Source organism: Oncorhynchus masou, chromosome 31, assembly GCF_036934945.1.
Source record: "Oncorhynchus masou masou isolate Uvic2021 chromosome 31, UVic_Omas_1.1, whole genome shotgun sequence".
Taxonomy (NCBI): Eukaryota; Metazoa; Chordata; class Actinopteri; order Salmoniformes; family Salmonidae; genus Oncorhynchus; species Oncorhynchus masou.
Window position 1 is genome coordinate 20,186,676 of NC_088242.1, and position 21,278 is coordinate 20,207,953.

Genomic DNA, 21,278 nt, shown 5'->3' on the forward strand with positions numbered 1-21,278 from the left:
CTTCCCCACCTGTTCTCTCTTCCCCCTCTGATTAGGTCTCTATTTCTCTCTCTGTTCCTGCTACTTTCAGTGTCTGATTCTTGTTTGTGTTTTTTGATGCCAGAAGCAAGCTGTCGTCTCGTTTGCTTCCACCTTGTCCTGTCCTGTCGGAGTCTGCCTGGCAGGAGCATCCTGCACTATACTAACGTTCTTTTTGTTCCGCTGACAACGTTGGAAAAGGATTTATGCCATTCCTGTATTTTCATTAAAGAACTCTGTTTTCTGTTAAAACCGCTTTTGGGTCTTCACTCAAGTTCATAACACAAAACATTATCTTGTAAGTGTAAGACCCTTTAAACTCTTGAATAGGTCGTAGTTGGGGTGTCTTGTGTCAAGGTTTGTCATAGTTTTAGTGATGAACCTTGTTTGACATGGTAAACTCCACTGAGGGATGCTTGAATCCAACAGAGCAGACAGATTATGTTGATGGAAAGCCTCTCTACGTGTAGCCGTGTACCTCAGTCTGGGTAGCAGTCTGGGAAACTCTCTTTCTTACTAGGCTTAAAACATACAACGTTAATCTAATCTAAAATAGGGATTTAACTACTGCTCTCTAGCTTAATCACCCACAGTGTGAATTAGGTCATGGTTATTGTAACGACTCAATAGTTAGCTCTTACTAGCAGTTCCTATTCCTAATGTGAACATGAGGCCATTCTGGGTGAAGGTTAAGTGACGAGCATTGTTCTCTGCCCTTGTCAGTCTGACAGACCAAGAACATTCAAGGGGACAAATGCATTTGCCATTCAGACATTGTTCTATTACCTTGGCTGCACATATCCAATAATAAGTACTGATAGCAGAAATTATACAACAAAAATATCAGCATACTGTATTTTGTTGTAAATCATGAATGACTTTCCTTAATTTGGCACAACTGGGGGAAGTTATCTCTGAGGCTTGGTAAATTGTTATTTTTTAAATGCATAGAGGGGCCTCCTGAGTGGCGCAGCGGTCTAAGGCACTTCATCGCAGTGCTAGAGGCGTCACTACAGACCTGGGTTTGATCCCAGGCTGTGTCACAGCCGGCCGAGACTGGGAGACCCATTGGCCCAGCGTCATCTGAGTTAGGGGAGGGTTTGGCCCGCCAGGGATGTCCTTGTCCCGCCAGGGATGTCCTTGTCCCATCACACTCTAGCAACTCCTTGTGGCAGGTGCCGGGCACATGCACGCTGGCCAGTTGTACTGTGTTTCCTCCGACACATTGGTGCGGCTGACTTCCTGGTTAAGCGAGCAGTGTAGCTTGGCAGGGTTGTGTTTTGGAGGACGCATGGCTCTCGACCTTCGCCTCTTCCGAGTCCGTACAGGAGTTGCAGCGATGAGACAAGACTGTAACTACCAATTGGGGAGAAAAAGGGGTCAAATATTTTTGGAGGTGCTACAAAAATACCATATGGTCCGGAAACATAGTCAGCACATTTACCACATGAGCAGTTGGTTTGAAAAACAAAACCCTGCAAAAGTCTCACATCAAGTCTGATTGTGATCAGTATGTAAAACCAAAGTTAAGAAGTACTGCACATAAGGATCTATAGTACCTACATATGTAAATACATTTACATTTAGCAGACACATTTATCCAGAGCAACTAGGGTTAAGTGTCTTGCTCAAAGGCACCGACAGATTTTTCACCTAGTCGGCTCAGGGATTCACACCGGCGACCTTTCGGTGACTGGCCCATGCTCTCAACCACTAGGTTACTTGCTACCCAATGCTGGCCATATGTTTTTTACTCAGATGGGCTTCACTGTATAGACTGTAGCTGATGCCAGTAGTACTACTGATACTAAAATATCGTACAGTACATGTTTTAGGTACAGCATGGCTTAATTGTTTACATTACAAATAGCCATGAAAACATATATTCAAGTGAATCCCATTTGGGAAACCATTTACATTCATTCAACATCAAACAATAGATGCTCATTGTCCTTTTACAATGTCATTGATAGATTTTCATAGAAATCCCTAATTCAACTGTTTAACATAACATACGGCCTCAAGCTATATATTTAAGCAATAAGGCACAAGGGGGTGTGGTATATGGCCAATATACCACAGCTAAGGGCTGTTCTTAGGATACAGCCCTTAGCCGTGGTATATTGGCCATATACCACAAATCCCGAGATGCCTTATTGACTTATAAACTGGTTACCAACGTAATTAGAGAAGTAAAAATAAATGTTTTGTCATACCCGTGGTATGATATACCACGGCTGTCGTCCAATCAGCATTCAGGGCTCAAACCATCCAGTTTATAATAAGCTATATATTATATTAGAATTTTTATTATTACAATTATTATTTTAAGATATATTGATATAGGTCACAGGTGATGTAGCACACATGCAACATTGTCATGCTGGATTTAACCATAACATATGGGGACCCTGCACTAATGGTGACCCAACTGGCTTGTGCCAGGCAAGGATAAATTTGGACATCAAGAATTTATTTTATCAATATGTAGATGAGACGGGACACTGAATGCATTGGTTACAGTCATGCACCAGTTAGGATTTGTTCCATTCAGGGCAGTAGCAGGGAAAGGAGGCAAAATTTATCCAGACACATAAATAAATGTATGTTTTATTTTAGAAAAGCAGATTATAGAAAACATACAGATTATAGAGCAAGTAAAGCAAATGTCTGGTTTAGTAAATACACTGACCATAGCCTGTGAGGCTGAAACATTGGCTCTACCTCTGGCCTTAATAGTGACATTAGCACTAGCTATGCCATGTTGACTATGACACCACCTCTAATATTATCCAGAGATAACCTTCCTATTTTCACATCACGATAAAAATAGCCATGTCTCTCACACAGAAACAGAGACTGGCCCGTGGAAAAATATCATCCATACTGGAAAAGATAATAGGAGTCAATTGAACAAATATAAACTACTGGTCACACCCCAAAACAGATGTGAAGAAGATTAAATGTTGTTTGAGACACATATTCTACATGTTGAAAAAGACACACCAATGTTCTTTTATAACATGGGACTGGCTGATGAAATAGATGAAAAGTTGTCTACCTATGGTATGCCAAAAATGATCACTCTCCTTGAAAACAAAAGAGGCCATTATTATTTCAGGCCATTAAACCATAAACGTCTAGTAAAACAGGCCTGGTAGAAGCTTCAGTTCTATATGTATGTATAATAACAGTATTATAACAACACTGAAAAGGGAACTGGCCTCATGGCAGTCTCTGTATTAGAGTGAAGGAGGCAGGGTCTCATGATGAACAATATACAAAATGCCATTGTAAAGTGAACACATTTCCCAAGCTTCCCAGTGGCTGTTGGGATACAATGGCAGGGCAGGACAACAAAGTCCTCAAACAAACAAAAAAGTTATTATTCAAAGGAAACACCCTGCCTCCATAAACCTTGTTGGTACCAGGAGGTCATTGAGACTAGACAAAAAAAAGAAGCTTAATGAGTGACAATATGACCTTGATAATAAGGTACAGTATCCTGTATAATTGATGCAGAACTATATTTGAAGTATTCTAACTACAGCATCATAAAATGTGTCAGTACTTAGGCGTAGGCTACTTCTGTGTGCTGCCTGTCCAGTCATACAATGACTGTGACATACTTCCCAATAAGCAGCTGCCTACAGCCAGCGGTTACAGTTGGAGGAGTGCTGGCTATCATTATCAGTGGCACAGGCCCAAAACTTGAATTCCTGCAGGAGGAGGAGACAACTATCCAAAAGAAAACGGTCAATGTAGTACACTGGCCCGCTCTCAAATAATACCAGCCTGTTTTCACACAGACAAAAGGCTGTTTAATGTACATACATAGGTTTAATGTTCTCGCTATTATAAGCAAAATTGCCTGACTATAAATATTTAATAAAGACTTATGATTGCACTGACCACCGCATGCCTGATTCACATTCGTTTATAACTTTTAATGAGCATAAGGAAAAAGCAGAATATCGAGCTTTTCTGATTAAAAAAAGAGCTCTAAGCAAAACACCGCTCTAATTAATTAATGGGAGTTTGACATTAGGTGACATCTTGAGAGATTCGAGCATTAATTACCTCCCTACTGAGAGGCCTCTGCATTCCCAATTAAACCAAACATATCAAATTATTCAGATGTACTGGCAGCACTTTTTAAAATTAAAGTCTTGTGTTGTGAAAAAATCTGCACATTACACAAAGAGAGCGGATGCAAACCAGGCCAGCTGTCTGGCTTCACAACAAAGCCCCCCATCTTCCGGTAAGGGGTACATCTTCGGGAAAGAAAAAACAGCTAAACCAAAACGAAGGGCATAGCTTTTCGCATAAAAAACCCTCCAAACATTACAAATAGAGGAACTAATCAGATGAAAGCCCGTAGCCTCCACTGATTAACGGGGAACAACTGGACATCCTGACCGGTCCAGCGCTGCCTAGCCTGAGCATAGCCTGGTTGGCTAAAGCTAAAGGCGAGCATTAGACTATCAAAATTGTATCAACTAAAGAAAATGTAGCAAATGATCAAACGCTACTGTAGCTACAGTACAGAGTTATCTTTATTGCTTCTCGGATACACAGTAGCCGATTACATGGCAAGGAATATTTGCAACAATGTAGCAAGCCCACAAAGGCTGGAGAAGTAGTCATGCATGCAGCATTACAATACACTGCCACTTGCCAAGCCAGTCTCACTACTCTTTCTCTCACTCTATATATCGTTAACCAATAAGACATCAGACTTTATGGGCTACGGTAATCATTCTGCATTGGCCCATTGTGAATTATGAGATTTATAACTTAGGCCTTACTTTCATCTATTATTTCATAATTTACCAATATGCCCTGGAATTAAAACGTTGTAACCTATTTTATCATGGTTCCAAATCTTCTAGTTACATTGACAGAAAGTAAAAACAGAAACTGCATTTATGTATTCATTTGTACAGTTGGTTTACTTGGAAGATTTGGTTGCAATAAAAACATTCTCCCCAAGACAATCACACAGCTGTGGAAAACGTTTTATTATCATGCATTTCTCACTTACCCTTTCTTTGCTGCTCTTTTCGGCTGGCTGTTATGGAGGCTTGCTATATCCAATGGAACTGTACGCTGATGTCGGTGCCCAGCCCTGTCCTTATGCACTTTGGTCTTCCCTTAGTTGCGCTGCAATAACGCTATTCCACTACAAATAGCGGAGAGTTGCCTACATCCTCCACGCCAACGTCTGCAGTTCCAGCTCGACCCAGTGGGCGTGTTCTACCAGATTGATTGGCAAATGTGCGGTCGAATGGGGATGGGATAAAATAAATGCAACGATAAAAACCAAATATGTACTACAATTTTGTGAAATTCTGCAAATAAATTCGCTTAACGTGTATTAGTGTGCATTGTTTTGGCAGAATAAAAGCAACTTTAGGTGATTACGGAGGCTGATCTCGCGATTATACCAATCTGATAGGCCTACCAACGCGATCTCGTGGCTACAGTTTTTATTTTCAACTGTGCAATTCAAAAGTTGGACATCGCGTCCAGAATGAAACGACAAGTCCCAAGGCTCATTGCTTGGTTTACGGAAGTACTTGTAAAGCTGCTCATTTCAACGGTTGCCATCTGAGGTGAAACTAGGCATAGCTACATATACATCTCTGTGGTCTCTTTTGTTATGTACATGATAGCAACGTTTTTGGTGTGATATTTTTTTAAATGTGAAGCTAGCTAGCTACATCAAGAACACACACATACGTTCACAAGTTATCCATGAAGCCACTGTTGGATTCTGATGAGGAGGAAGAAGAGTTGGGAGCATATCAAAAGAAACTCAGAGGTAACGACATTAGGCTAGTTAGCTATCTTAAGATAAGGGTTGAGTTTAGCCAGACAATTATGCACAATAACTAGCTAGCTAGCTTGTATTTTGTTCTATTTTGTAGTTCACATTAGTCATATACCTACTTCAAGTGTTCCGGACAAGACCTGGCTAAATAATCAAGACAACATCCCTACGTTTACTCTCTAGTCTGTCTCTTCTCAAAAGAGAGATACGTTGTCATTAATTTGTTATTCAGCCTTACAAATACAGTCATATCTGTTACACAGTAAACCTTTCAACATGATTATTTGACCCCCAGAGAGAGCAAACCGCAGCATCCAACAGCTCAGCAGTGCATTGGAAGAGCCCAGCTCAGATGCAGAGGGCATTGAACCAGGCAGGGCTGGAGACACAGACAGCACGACTGGAGAGGACTCGTGGAACCAAAGGCAACAAAGTGAAGCTGGTACTTGAGCCTGTGATCAATGTCATCACTTGGGTCCCATAGACCAGGGTTTTCCAAATCCAGTCCTGGAAAGCTACTGGGTGTGAAGGCTTTCATTCCAGCCTTGCAGTAACACACCTAATTTTGACTAATTATACTCCAGATTGAGGACTCTCATACTCCAGTCTCAGGACTATGGTTAGTTGAATACTTTGGCGTATAAGAGACGGGCTGTAGCAGAAACCTGCTCCCCACTAGCTGCTGTCCAGGACTGGAGTTGGAGTAGCTATAAATTGTACGCCAGTTGTGTGATAACAATGTTTCCATTACTGGGCGTTACAGATTAGTTTATATAAAACACAGCCATAGATGTTGAAACTAACCTGCTCTTGGTGATACCGTCTTCGTTTTGGGGAAAAGGGTTTCTTATAAATGTCCGTTTGCGGTCGTTCCCCCCCCAAAAAAAGAGAACTCAGAAAGATATTAAATCAATGTCTTGTACTGCGCAAGGAGGTTCCTCACCATGTTAGCTGCCACACATCTAGCGTTTCCCGGCATATTTGCAGGATTAGTCATTTCTATGCGGCCGCGTGAAGTAGATGACAGCGTGACACACAGTACGACCAAAACAACTTCAAAACAACTTGCAAGAGGCATTTCTCACTCGATACAAAACATGGTTTTAATATCTCTCTGAGTTCTCTGGTTTATGTAGAGCTACTTGCAAATGTACACTGACATTTACAGTGCATTCGGAAAGTATTCAGACCTTTTGACTTTCCACATTTTGTTACATTACAACTTTATTCTAAAATGGATTAAATTGTTTTTTTCCCCCTCAATCTACACTCAATACCCCATAATGACATAGTAAAAACAGGTATTTGGAAATTTGTGCAAATTTATAATAATAAAAAAACATCACATTTACATAAGTATTCAGGCCCTTTAGTCAGTACTTTGTTGAAGCACCTTTTGGCAGCAATTACAGCATGAAGTCTTCTTGGGTATGATGCTACACGTTTGGCACACCTGTATTTGGGGAGTTTGTCACATTCTTCTCTGCAGATCCTCTCAAGCTCTGTCAGGTTGGATGGGGAGCGTCACTGCACATCTATTTTCAGGTCTCTCCAGAGATGTTCAATCGGGTTCAAGTCCGGGCTCTTGCTGGGCCACTCAAGTACATTCAGAGACTCATCCCGAAGCCACTCCTGTGTTGTCTTGGCTGTCTGCTTAGGGTCATTGTCCTGTTTGAAGATGGACCTTCACCCCAGTCTGAGGTCGTGAGCGCTCTGGAGCAGGTTTTCATTGAGAAACTCTTTGTACTTTGCTCCGTTGATCTTTCCCTCAATCCTGACTAGTCTTCCTGCCGCTGAAAAACATCCCCACAGCATGATGCTGCCACTACCATGCTTCACTGTAGGGATGCCGCCAGGTTATGAGATGCTAGGCATTCAGGCCAAAGAGTTCAATCTTGGTTTCATCAGACCAAAGAATCTTGTTTCTCATGGTCTGAGATTCCTTTAGGTGCCAAGCAGGCTGTCATGTGCCTTTTACTGAGTGTCTTCCGCCTGGCCACTTTACCATAAAGTCCTTATTGGTGGAGAACTGCAGAGATGGTTGACCTTCTGGAAGGTTCTCCCATCTCCACAGAACAAATTTGTAGCTCTGTCAGTGACCATCAGGTTCTTCGTCACCACCCTGACCAAGGCTCTTCTCCCCCTATTGCTCAGTTTGGCCTGTCGGCCAGCTCTAGGAAGAGTCTTGGTGGTTCTAAATTTCTTCCATTTAAGAATGATGGAGGCCACTGTGTTCTTGGGGACCTGCAATGCTGCAGAAATGTTTTGGTACCCATCTCCAGATCTGTGCCTTGACACAATCCTGCCTTGGAGCTCCACGGCCAATTCCTTCGATCTCATTGCTTGGTTTTTGCTCTGACATGCACTGTAAACTGTAAACATGTTCTTTTCCAAATCATGTCCAACCAATTGAATTTACCACAGGTGGACTCCAATCAAGTTGTAGAAACATGTCAAGGATAATCAATGGAAACAGGATGCACTTGATTTCATTTTTGAGTCTCATAGCAAAGGGTCTGAATACTTATGTAAATAATTAAGGTATGTTTTTATACATTTGCAAATGTTTATACATTTGTCATTATGGGTTATTGTGTGTGTGTGTGTGTGTGTGTGTGTGTAGATTTAGTAGAAAAATATATATATATTTAATCAATTTTAGAATAAGGCTGTAATGTAACAAAATGTGGAAAAAGTCAAGGGGTCTGAATACTTTCTGAATGCACTGTATATGATGCCTTTTTCTCCAAATCGAGAACAGGTCAGAGTTTTGTATAAGCTAACCTTTAATTCCCTGCAACACACACACACACACATTATTCTTAGTCATGTAAAATTGTAATGAAAAAATGTAGCAATGTACACTTGTTATGTAATAATGAAGCAACACAGATGTGTATGATGTAATGTTTTATTTCTGTTTGAACCCTAAGAGTAGCTGCTGCCAGCTAATGTGGATTCTAATAAGATACTAAGTGGAAACATAGTTATCACATATCTGGTGTACAATCAGCAGCTAATGTTGGAGAACTCTGCTATAGAGACACATCTTCATGCATCAGCACTGATTTCCCAAAATAACATGCACACTTCATTATCATCCCCATGGATATTTTTTTGCAATCAGTTTTACCTGTGTATTTGCACTGCTACATATGCTAATGGGTTATTTTGTTTTTCAGTCAATCAGCTGCGATCACTCCTGCAAAAGCAGCAAAAAGAGACACTTTCACTCACTTCTCCTTCAAAGAGAAAATCTTCTCCAAAGGTACTATCCTCAAGACCGTGCATAAGGATCTATGTTAAGATTTAAGACAATTAACACAACACAGATGTCTAGATGTCCTTTCCCTTTATCAGCCTACTTAGTTCAGATCAACTCCACTTCATCAATTCCATCCTACGGTAATATATTGATTGATCACCAAAAAAACTCTTGGAAATAACTATGTAGTTATTGAGTTCTGACACTGGTGGTGTGGCAGACTAGTTTGTTTTTTTGCACAATTTGTTTGGGTGCAACGCTTTTGTTGTCCGATTGTAAGTTTGTTGATGACTAACAGAGACCATCCTTTAATCCATTTTATCAAGAGGTGTCAAGATGATGTGAGCTCTAGCATGCCTGCCGTTAAAGACCTGGTGCCCATTCTCCACAACCAGTCAGAGTACATCCAGCATCTGGAGGCTGAGGTCAAGTTCTGCAAGGTTTGTCTGTATGATGACCCCACAGAGTCTTGTTACCAATGACTCATTAAAGTTGTTATTCAATTTGTTTACCAATGAATATTCATTACATGGAATGAATTACAGTGGTAGATGTTCATCTTGCTGGACATTTGTAACCCGCAAAAACACTTGTACTTCCGGCGCCGACAGAGATGGCCGCCTCGCTTCGCGTTCCTAGGAAACTATGCAGTTTTTTGTTTTTTTTACGTGTTATTTCTTACATTAGTACCCCAGGTCATCTTAGGTTTCATTACATACAATCGAGAAGAACTACTGTATATAAGATCAGCGTCAACTCACCATCAGTACGACCAAGAATATGTTTTTCGCGACGCGGATCCTGTGTTCTGCCTTACAAACAGGACAACGGAATGGATCGCATGCAGCGACCCAAAAGAACGACTCCGAAAAAGAGGGAAACGAGGCGGTCTTCTGATCAGACTCCGGAGACGGGCACACCGTGCACCACTCCCTAGCATTCTTCTTGCCAATGTCCAGTCTCTTGACAACAAGGTTGATGAAATCCGAGCAAGGGTAGCATTCCAGAGGGACATCAGAGACTGTAACGTTCTGTGCTTCACGGAAACATGGCTCACTGGAGAGACGCTATCCGAAGCGGTGCAGCCAACGGGTTTCTCCACGCGTCGCGCCGACAGAAACAAACACCTTTCTGGTAAGAAGAGGGGTGGGGGCGTATGCCTTATGGCTAACGAGGCATGGTGCGATGAAAGAAACATACAGGAACTCAAATCCTTCTGTTCACCTGATTTAGAATTCCTCACAATCAAATGTAGACCGCATTATCTACCAAGAGAATTCTCTTTGATTATAATCACAGCCGTATATATCCCCCCCCAAGCAGACACATCGATGGCTCTGAACGAACTTTATTTAACTCTTTGCAAACTGGAAACCATTTATCCGGAGGCTGCATTCATTGTTGCTGGGGATTTTAACAAGGCTAATCTGAAAACAAGACTCCCTAAATTGGGGTGAAAAAACCTTGGATCACTGTTACTCTAACTTCCGCGACGCATATAAGGCCCTGCCCCGCCCCCCTTTTGGAAAAGCTGACCACGACTCCATTTTGCTGATACCTGCCTACAGACAAAAACTAAAACAAGAAGCTCCCACGCTGAGGTCTGTCCAACGCTGGTCCGACCAAGCTGACTCCACACTCCAAGACTGCTTCCATCACGTGGACTGGGACATGTTTCGTATTGCGTCAGATAACAACATTGACGAATACGCTGATTCGGTGTGCGAGTTCATTAGAACGTGCGTTGAAGATGTCGTTCCCATAGCAATGATTAAAACATTCCCTAACCAGAAACCGTGGATTGATGGCAGCATTTGCGTGAAACTGAAAGCGCGAACCACTGCTTTTAATCAGGGCAAGGTGTCTGGTAACATGACTGAATACAAACAGTGCAGCTATTCCCTCCGTAAGGCTATCAAACAAGCTAAGCGTCAGTACAGAGACAAAGTAGAATCTCAATTCAACGGCTCAGACACGAGGCATGTGGCAGGGTCTACAGTCAATCACGGACTACAGGAAGAAATCCAGCCCAGTCACGGACCAGGATGTCTTGCTCCCAGGCAGACTAAATAACTTTTTTGCCCGCTTTGAGGACAATACAGTGCCACTGACACGGCCTGCAACGGAAACATGCGGTCTCTCCTTCACTGCAGCCAAGGTGAGTAAAACATTTAAACGTGTTAACCCTCGCAAGGCTGCAGGCCCAGACGGCATCCCCAGCCGCGCCCTCAGAGCATGCGCAGACCAGCTGGCTGGTGTGTTTACGGACATATTCAATCAATCCCTATACCAGTCTGCTGTTCCCACATGCTTCAAGAGGGCCACCATTGTTCCTGTTCCCAAGAAAGCTAAGGTAACTGAGCTAAACGACTACCGCCCCGTAGCACTCACTTCCGTCATCATGAAGTGCTTTGAGAGACTAGTCAAGGACCATATCACCTCCACCCTACCTGACACCCTAGACCCACTCCAATTTGCTTACCGCCCAAATAGGTCCACAGACGATGCAATCTCAACCACACTGCACACTGCTCTAACCCATCTGGACAAGAGGAATACCTATGTGAGAATGCTGTTCATCGACTACAGCTCGGCATTCAACACCATAGTACCCTCCAAGCTCGTCATCAAGCTTGAGACCCTGGGTCTCGACCCCGCCCTGTGCAACTGGGTACTGGACTTCCTGACGGGCCGCCCCCAGGTGGTGAGGGTAGGTAACAACATCTCCTCCCCGCTGATCCTCAACACTGGGGCCCCACAAGGGTGCGTTCTGAGCCCTCTCCTGTACTCCCTGTTCACCCACGACTGCGTGGCCACGCACGCCTCCAACTCAATCATCAAGTTTGCGGACGACACAACAGTGGTAGGCTTGATTACCAACAACGACGAGACGGCCTACAGAGAGGAGGTGAGGGCCCTCGGAGTGTGGTGTCAGGAAAATAACCTCACACTCAACGTCAACAAAACTAAGGAGATGATTGTGGACTTCAGGAAACAGCAGAGGGAACACCCCCTATCCACATTGATGGAACAGTAGTGGAGAGAGTAGCAAGTTTTAAGTTCCTCGGCATACACATCACAGACAAACTGAATTGGTCCACTCACACAGACAGCATCGTGAAGAAGGCGCAGCAGCGCCTCTTCAACCTCAGGAGGCTGAAGAAATTTGGCTTGTCACCAAAAGCACTCACAAACTTCTACAGATGCACAATCGAGAGCATCCTGGCGGGCTGTATCACCGCCTGGTACGGCAACTGCTCCGCCCTCAACCGTAAGGCTCTCCAGAGGGTAGTGAGGTCTGCACAACGCATCACCGGGGCAAACTACCTGCCCTCCAGGACACCTACACCACCCGATGTTACAGGAAGGCCATAAAGATCATCAAGGACATCAACCACCCGAGCCACTGCCTGTTCACCCCGCTATCATCCAGAAGGCGAGGTCAGTACAGGTGCATCAAAGCTGGGGCCGAGAGACTGAAAAACAGCTTCTATCTCAAGGCCATCAGACTGTTAAACAGCCACCACTAACATTGAGTGGCTGCTGCCAACACACTGACACTGACTCAACTCCAGCCACTTTAATAATGGGAATTGATGGGAAATGATGTAAATATATCACTAGCCACTTTAAACAATGCTACCTTATATAATGTTACTTACCCTACATTAATTCATCTCATATGCATACGTATATACTGTACTCTATATCATCGACTGCATCCTTATGTAATACATGTATCACTAGCCACTTTAACTATGCCACTTAGTTTACATACTCATCTCATATGTATATACTGTACTCGATACCATCTACTGTATCTTGCCTATGCTGCTCTGTACCATCACTCATTCATATATCCTTATGTACATATACTTTATCCCCTTACACTGTGTATAAGACAGTAGTTTAGGAATTGTTAGTTAGATTACTTGTTGGTTATTACTGCATTGTCGGAACTAGAAGCACAAGCATTTCGCTACACTCGCATTAACATCTGTTAACATTTACATTACATTACATTTAAGTCATTTAGCAGACGCTCTTATCCAGAGCGACTTACAAATTGGTGAATTCACCTTCTGACATCCATGTGTATGTGACAAATAAAATTTGATTTGATTTGAAATTACTGATTGATTTGAAATTACATCTACTGACCTAAGCACAACTGTGTGTATGTCTGTGTATCTGTTGTTTGTGACTGCTCGTTGATGTTGTTGGCAGGAGGAGCTTCTGGGGATGAAACAGAGGATAAGGGTGGTGGTGGTAGAGAATGAGAAACTACATGGAGAGATCAAGTCCAAACTGGTGGAAGACACCCTGAAAGACTACACTCTCTTAGATGGCACGGTAATGGGTTTTCACAATGATGGTTCTGGGTTAAAATTCCATTGTGGAGATAAGTGCAGACACGACAGAAGGACCCAATTTTCATCATTGTATTCTCTCCTAGGTGAATTCTGAACCGCCCAGAGAAGACAATCCTCAAAGAACAGCTTTCATACCAGCTCATATTGTCTTTCAACAAGCAGAGGAACACAAGTGGAAGAAAGAACTGGTAGGCTTGTATGACTATGGTCACCTAACCTTCCGTACTGAGTACAGCAGCTGACAGCATTTCTATGTGTAGATGCATTCTTTTATTACCCTAGCTTTGACATTTTTAAGTGACTAGAGAGTAATATTGACAGCTAATCTCCTCTCCAACATCACATTATCAACTTGGCCTCAGGAGCAGCTCAAATCCCTCTATCTAGCCCAGACAGAGACACTGGAATCTCAAGTAAGGTCACTGAAGTAAGTGAACTGTATAACTTTATAGATCAGCATTAATTCACAGATATCTTGCATATGTGATTAATCAGGGCTGAATTTTTCATCCTCTTGCATCCTGTTTTCCTGATATTCTGTTGTTTTGATCACCTCCATTCAGCAAGAACCTGGCCAGCAGTCAGAAGGAGTGTGAAGAAGTCAAAGGTCGTCTGAGACATAAGGAAGCAATGGCAGCGGCGGGCAGTGCCAAACAGTGCGTAGGCGGCCTCTGTCTGAAGTGTGCCCAGAATGAGGCCGTGCTGGCAGAGACACACTCCAACATGCACATCCAGGCCATTGAGAGACTCACCAAGTCAGTGATCATGCATTTGTCTCCTTTTGTTCTGATATTTTGTCCTGTATTGATTAGAGTAGTTGGGTTCCTACAAGGTCTCACCCCCCCACACCATTCCAAGGGACATCTTTCCTTTCCAGTATGCCTAAGGCTTTGCCATTGATTACACTTTATTTATTCCCTTGTTCATTGGTTGGTCAGTGCCTCTGAGCTATGTCAAAGGAAGAATGTTCACATTGAGATGTCATCTCAATCAATCCAGTTGGCATATTCTGACACAAAGCAATCAATTTTCCATCCCCTTTAGCAAGGTTGTCAGTAATTAAGTCTCCATGTCAATCACAAATGACAAATCTGGCTTTGTTTGGGCATGGCATGTCTACAAGTGACTGTTAAAATTAGTATCCTTACACCAAAATGATTATTGATGAACATAGCTTTTATTTGCCCACATTGAAATGAACATGTGTGTGTGTGTGTCCCACAGAGAGCGTGATGAGCTGATGAGTGTGCTGTGCTCTTTGAGGGCCAGTCAGAGCGAGGCCCAGCAGAGAGAGTGGGCAGCCTACCAGCAGGTCAAACAGGCTGTAGAGATGGCTGAGGAGGCCAACCTGGAGAAAACCAGGGTGATTCAGACAACCACTCACTTGCGGAACATTATTGAGCAGCAGTGACATCTACTGGTCAGGCTGCTCAACTACACACTTTAATGGCTTGGACCCAGGCCCCCAGTGTCTGGAGCGTGAAGTCACAAGCTCTGCTGGTCGGCTACCTGCATAGCAACATACTGGTGCCAAAAGCCCTGGTCTACCCTAGAAAGCCTATGCAAATTACAAATGATAACAAAATAGAATAGTTGATGGCCGTTTTAGATTCTAAAATGTGTTTATTATGATCAAGTTTGATCCCCACGGTGAATTATTTTTAAAGTTGGCTACAAATCAAGATATTTAATGAAATAGTGATCCATTCTGACTACTACATTTGTCGTCACACAGGAGTACATGCTGAAACAGACCAATCACAGGCCAGCATGCTACGAGGAGGCGCCATAGACATTAAGGTTGACTCTTAGTCAGGACGAAAACGACTACATTGACGTGATCCTTTGCTAGTTATGGCCACATCAAATACTTCCGGCTTCATGCACCATCTGGAGTTTTCCATAGGAATGGATGACATCAGCGTTATCGCTATACTGGTTTTAATGTTTTTGCTTGGACCCTTTTGTACGCAATTAGTCTCTCTAGACATCCGGGTTGCCTCCCACAATGTTCCAATGTTCCGGCTTAACACGTCTGTACATAACAGAACATCAGTTTTGCATAGAGTAACTATGTCACTGGCTACACACTATCTCATCTGCTTGAATAACATACAAAATAGTAGCTAGCAAGATAGATCAGAGGTTATTTTTAATTCCTACATTTCACAAGAGCTACCTTCACTAAAATCACTTTCGTGCTGGATCGAATCCCCGAGCTAAGGATGTTGATTTAAGGCAGCACCTCTTTGATTTTGAGGGGTTGGGTTAATTGTGGAAGACTAGGTATCCCCTTTACCCTGTGTGTATGATTAGAATCGCAACGTTCTGGCATGTCGGCCTTTTTTCTCTTATCAGACTGACCAAGAGAGTGTCATATCTAGCAGACTCTAGTCACTGCTGTTGCCTAGGGTCGGCTTTTTTTTCCTCCTCCCTCTGACACTTTTGTGTACCCACCCGTGTCTGTGTGTACTAGTTTTGTTCTTCCTACAGGCGGTGGTGCAGTGCGAGGCATTTGCCAGGGAGCTGGCCAGACAGAGAGAGAGGCTGGAGACTGAGATGGCTGCAGAGCAGGAGAAAATCTCTGAGGCCAGAGAGGTGGTACGCAACGAGGCCCTCAAGCAGAAGGAGACACTGGCCCAAACGGTCTGTCCTTCTACCTTTGAAACTTTCAACAAAGCTCAAATTGAGATATGTTCAACTTTCTCTATTTATCCTAGTCACTAATTAAATGTTTTATTAAGGTAATACAATAGCAGCAAGCATAAAATATATTGAAGATGCAGTATTTAAACATTAAAAAACTATATTTTCTATGTAACTACGGTCAAGGGGTCTGAATACTTTCTGAAGGCACTGTATACATTTAAAACCCTTACTTTTTTCCTCCAAAGAAGGGATGGGCCAAAAAACAAAATCATTTGAATATTGACCACAGATCACAAAGGCCATATTTCTCATACTTGCCACCATCTAGTGGAATAACTACACAATTACACCCATGCAAAACGTATGGAGCGTTCTTCCACACAGTAGGATTTCAGTTTGATCAATTTCTTTGTCTCCACTCCCAGGTGGCCAGCCTATCCCAGAGGGTAGCAGAGCTGGAGGGTCAACTGGCCAGGGTGGAAAGAGAGAGGGGCTCACTGAGCACCCAGCTGGATGAGACCCTACGCAAACTCACATCACAGGAGCAGGACACCAGCAAGGTACTGGAGCCACCTTACTACTGTACATCACCTAGAGAGGTTGCAGGTTTGAGCCTGTTGGTATAGTGTCTAAGGTGTTGAACTGGCAGTTACAGACACAGTACACACTACTGCAGTCCATAGAGGAGAAGGATTTCAGTGACATCTTTTTAATGCATTTTAAAGCCACTGGGTGGCACCAAAGCCTTGTCTATATCAGCATTTTATTTGGAAGCTTCAAGATCGAACCATTCCAGTTCTAAGAGGCAGTTGGGTCATTCCACTTCAAAAGCACAAAAAATAGGATTTCAACACCCACCATCCCCCCCCCCACACACACACACTCCATGTCAACAACGAGTATATAGTTTCAGTTTTTTTGTGTTTGTCAACTATGGAGCTGTGTCTCTGAGTATTGTTTCTTCTTCCTATGTCATGTGTTCCCAGTGAACTTGAGGATGTTTTTTTTTTCCCCTGTTCAGAGAAATTTTGTCATTGAAGTTGTTAGGTTTATATCCCATCCTGATATTACAAGATTCTGACCACTAGAAGGTGCTGTTCCTGCTATTTGGTGATACAAAAAAATAATCTCCACTCAATGTTAAAGGGATAATTCACTGTTTTTCTTACCCTGGAAGCAGTCTATTGACAAGATATGACAGCAACCCATGCATTGGTTTTGTTGGCCACTGTTTCACGTGCAACATTTTTTAGCATTTGTGGCAGAAATCCAATGGAAGTCAATGGTACCTATGTTAGCAGTATCATGCTTCATGTTAAAATGATCAAAATTAATTTTGTACTTATAGATTTTAATATAGGTATTATTGACTTGCATTGGATTTGTGGCACAAATGCTAAAAAGTTATCATTTGAAACAGTGGCCAGGTAAACAAAATCAAAATGGTTTTCTGTCATACCTGGTCCATAGACTGTTTACAGGGTAAGGAACCCAATGTCATTTTGTAATTTTGTATTTTTTTTGTATCACCTAATATCAGGAACAGTACCATCTAGTGGTCAAAATCTGGTAATATCAGGATGTAGGATGGGACATAAACCTAATATATTTTTCGAAAATTTGTTTAATTTTTCTACAGGACTTCACAAAAACAAAATGGCCACTATACAAAACATATTTTAAGGTGATCAACATACAGTATGTTTTTCAAAATTCTGTCAAATACTTCTAGTTTCTGTTTAACTTTATAATATACCAAATTTAACAGGATGTATGTATCTAGATAGATAGTTGTTGTTGAGGGTAAATATGAGACTTTCCATTTGATGGCTATATATGTTTTTGCAGCAATTTAAACCTACATTGCAAAATTTCTCTCATCACCAATATTTACATTTCCCAACAGACATAATCATGGAGATGGAAGGATATACATTCCTGGACTCAATGAAATGAGAGCGCATACATTATCCCAAAATGGTGTCAGTTTATCACAAGACCACAGCATATGTAATATGGTTCCTTTGTGCTTGTTGCTTCTCCAACAGAGATGTGACATTTCTGGGTGCAGTACATGCATTTTGGCAGGAGTGTAGTGAGGCTTATGGATGATCTTAAATTGCAGTAGTTTATCGCTTAGGTTTTAAGAGCAGGTTTGAACATTTTCACATATCTCTGACCAGTGATTCTCCTCAATTTCTTCCTTTGGATCTGTTTGTCATTTTTTTCTTTCTAGGTTCTGAACCATCAGGTAGTGTTTCAATCAACCTTTTATATAACTTGGCAATCAACTTCTTTGGCATAGAAACTTCTTTCAGTATTTTTTTCTATGCTTATTCTGTTGATGCAATTGAATAAGGTTTCTGAGTTTTAGGAAATTAAAGAAATGGGCCTTGGATAATCCAAATCTTTCCTGTAATTGATTCAATGACAGTAGAGATCATCATAGTACACATGTTCAAAAATCACAATGCCACTTTGGAGTCAGGACTTAAAGGTGTTGTCATGAAGCGCTGGAGGTAAGGTGGGGTTATTCCAAACGGGTGTCTGGTGATATAGGTTCTTTCCACATGTGGCGGTCTTAAATGGTCAGTCGTTATTGTCAAACAAATAACTTTCGGCCTCACGGTAATTGACCGTTAAATTAACATAAACACATTTAGCATCTCCTGGCTTCCACACACAGCCTACAAGCCATTTTAAAAAGTCTAATCCATACATGTAATATAGCCTACACCTTCACAATAAATCCATTATTTATTTTAGACCGGTCTAAAGAAGCATGATATGAAGAAAATGTAGTCTATTTCAGAAGAACAGAATCACAAACTCTGAGTTGTCCTTATGTGGCTATGCCAAATGGCTGTGGGTGACACCAGTTAATTTGGCAGACAAAATTAGCTTCTAATTCCGTGGCATTATTTTATAGAATGAAGGATACAATTGAACAAAGCTGAATGAAATATGAATATTTTCTCCAAACGATTTGAGGGAGTACGCACATGCTGCTTTTCTGTGTTGAGCGATTTAACAAAGAAATAGGTTCTCCTATATGCTTAACTTAGGTATTTATGTAACTTTAGTAGTTCTATAAACATTGGGCGATATGTTTTGATTTTTAATACATGATGAGACTAATGATGATTTAAAAATGTCTCTTGAAAGGCATGATCTCTGTTTTGTTTTCTGCGCAGGCTGCACACAATCCAACAGTCTCTCATTGACAATTTGACAAGCGCTTGATAATGCCTCAAATTTCGGGGCGGCATCCCCTTTGTGGCCGTAATGCACCCTAACAATGCCTTTTGCAGCCTTGAGTGCTGCGGTGTGCCCTTCTCCCTGAGTGTGCTGCAGTGTGCCCTTCTCCCTGAGTGTGCTGCAGTGTGCCCTTCTCCCTGAGTGTGCTGGTTCTCCATCATGTTTTATTGTGTCTTTCTCACAGGCATCAATTGAAGACAGACACTTTGGGGATGCAACTGCGTCCTTCCTTGTCCAATTTCCAAATTGCATATTGAAGATATTGGAAAAACTGTCCACATTTGTACTTTTTGTAAGAAAACATGATGAGTAGGCCTAACGAACAGCAAAAACACTAGCCATCTACTATGTCCATCTACTATGTCCATCTACTATCCCCCATAGTAAAAAGTCAACCTATTCTATGCGAGAAATAAATATTCCATTCTGGGACAGTTGTGGGGATGAGAGAGATCCCAAATTAATACAACCACTAGCAACAAAAAAACTTTTTATGCAATGTGGCTGATGCAACAGATCAGAAGGTTTATGTTGTTAAACTATTAGTCTATTTCTTCACATTATAAGGGCAGCAGTGAGCACACGGCAGTATGTAGCGGAAAACACTTATCAAAAGATCCCGCAAATGTGATTATGCATGTAATGCTTTTATTATAGTGGTGCATTTTTATGGTGAAAATGACCTTCCCCAAACTTGAAACTCACATACCAGTTAGGCTCTATACACCTAGTGGAATAATGTGCTTAATTTTAAGAAGTTATCTGGCCACTTTAGTTGTGATACAAACCTTATTAAAACATATAGGCCTATGGGCTAGGCTACATGAGGTGTTTGACTATAATTTAGAAAAAGTTTTAAAAATATCTATTTTTAAAGGCATTGTTTCTTACGCTGGCCATAATTCACAAGTGACGGGCTGATATTGTCACCCATCAGACTGCTCTGATTTAATCTGGTCTTTACATATACTAACTAATATATGTGTGACATTTGTTTTAATTTAGAATGGACCATTATCATGCGCCTGTATAGAAATGGGGAAGCGGGGAAAAATACATGTCATCTATGCACTGAAATAGTGAAGGAGGATGCTATTCCCCGTGGTTTATGTTCATGCCAGCCAGGTAGGCTTTACTCCTGCTGTAAAGAGAAGCAATGTGCTTAATACTAGGAAAGTTGAGAAATAAATATAGTAGGTCTAGCCTACAGAAAGCTTTTTATTAGCGGCCATCACTCTGTTTTCTCCCGCAATTGCATAGCCTATAGAAATGTTGAGCATCATGAACTCTCATGAAGTGTTTGATTAGATTTTCAAATACATTTGCATTGATGTCAGACTGATTAGAGGGACTATAGAGTGCACGTTTGGTAGGCTACTAATGACCAGCAGCAGCATCAGAGCTTGGAGAAGCCTCATTACACTGACTAAACAGTCATGTGGAATTTGACTGCCTTCATGACTCGTGACCGCCGGTGTGGCGGTAATACGTCACCGCAACAGCCCCACTTCTACCTCGTGATTTTATGTGCATTTTCCCAAACACGAATGGGATTGAGAATCATTGGATTGTCTGAATTTTTTTTGTTGTTGTTTTTTTTGTGTAAAATATATATATTTTATTTATTTATTTATTATTTATTTGTTTTTATTTTTTCTTCCATGCCTTGGACCTGAAGTAGTGAATATATATTTTAGATCATAAGGTATTATATTTTAGGCTTCAATACACCTCCATGCACAAGGATAGTTTGCTGTCCATTGTTTAAGTGAGCACAGTTGTGCAGCCCAATAATACATCTTCATATGAGGTACTCTAGCTTTATGGTTTAAGTAGAGAACAGTCCATTTGACTCTTAAGGGCTTTCCATTCCAAATACAGT

General features: G+C 41.8%; 2 protein-coding genes across 3 annotated transcripts in view; one reads left to right on the forward strand and one right to left on the reverse strand.

Annotated features, from left to right (window-relative positions):
- Positions 1 to 5,213, reverse strand: part of cep170aa (centrosomal protein 170Aa) — a 73,674-nt gene extending 68,461 nt beyond the window's left edge. The window contains 1 exon segment of the mRNA XM_064950284.1: positions 5,063 to 5,213. The gene's annotated coding sequence lies outside the window, so the exon portion shown is untranslated.
- sdccag8 (SHH signaling and ciliogenesis regulator sdccag8) overlaps positions 1 to 21,278 on the forward strand; it is a 75,886-nt gene that overhangs the window by 6,127 nt on the left and 48,481 nt on the right. Inside the window, exons 1-11 of one of the 2 annotated variants that reach the window (XM_064950286.1) lie at positions 5,226 to 5,842; positions 6,147 to 6,293; positions 9,034 to 9,119; positions 9,443 to 9,556; positions 13,344 to 13,469; positions 13,573 to 13,677; positions 13,852 to 13,916; positions 14,053 to 14,244; positions 14,714 to 14,852; positions 15,983 to 16,135; positions 16,564 to 16,698. In XM_064950286.1, coding sequence (XP_064806358.1) covers positions 5,776 to 5,842; positions 6,147 to 6,293; positions 9,034 to 9,119; positions 9,443 to 9,556; positions 13,344 to 13,469; positions 13,573 to 13,677; positions 13,852 to 13,916; positions 14,053 to 14,244; positions 14,714 to 14,852; positions 15,983 to 16,135; positions 16,564 to 16,698 — 1,329 coding nt within the window. In that variant the 5' untranslated portion in view covers positions 5,226 to 5,775. Of the gene's footprint in view, positions 1 to 5,225; positions 5,843 to 6,146; positions 6,294 to 9,033; positions 9,120 to 9,442; positions 9,557 to 13,343; positions 13,470 to 13,572; positions 13,678 to 13,851; positions 13,917 to 14,052; positions 14,245 to 14,713; positions 14,853 to 15,982; positions 16,136 to 16,563; positions 16,699 to 21,278 lie in introns of those variants that run through there. The other variant, XM_064950287.1, reaches the window with a different exon arrangement.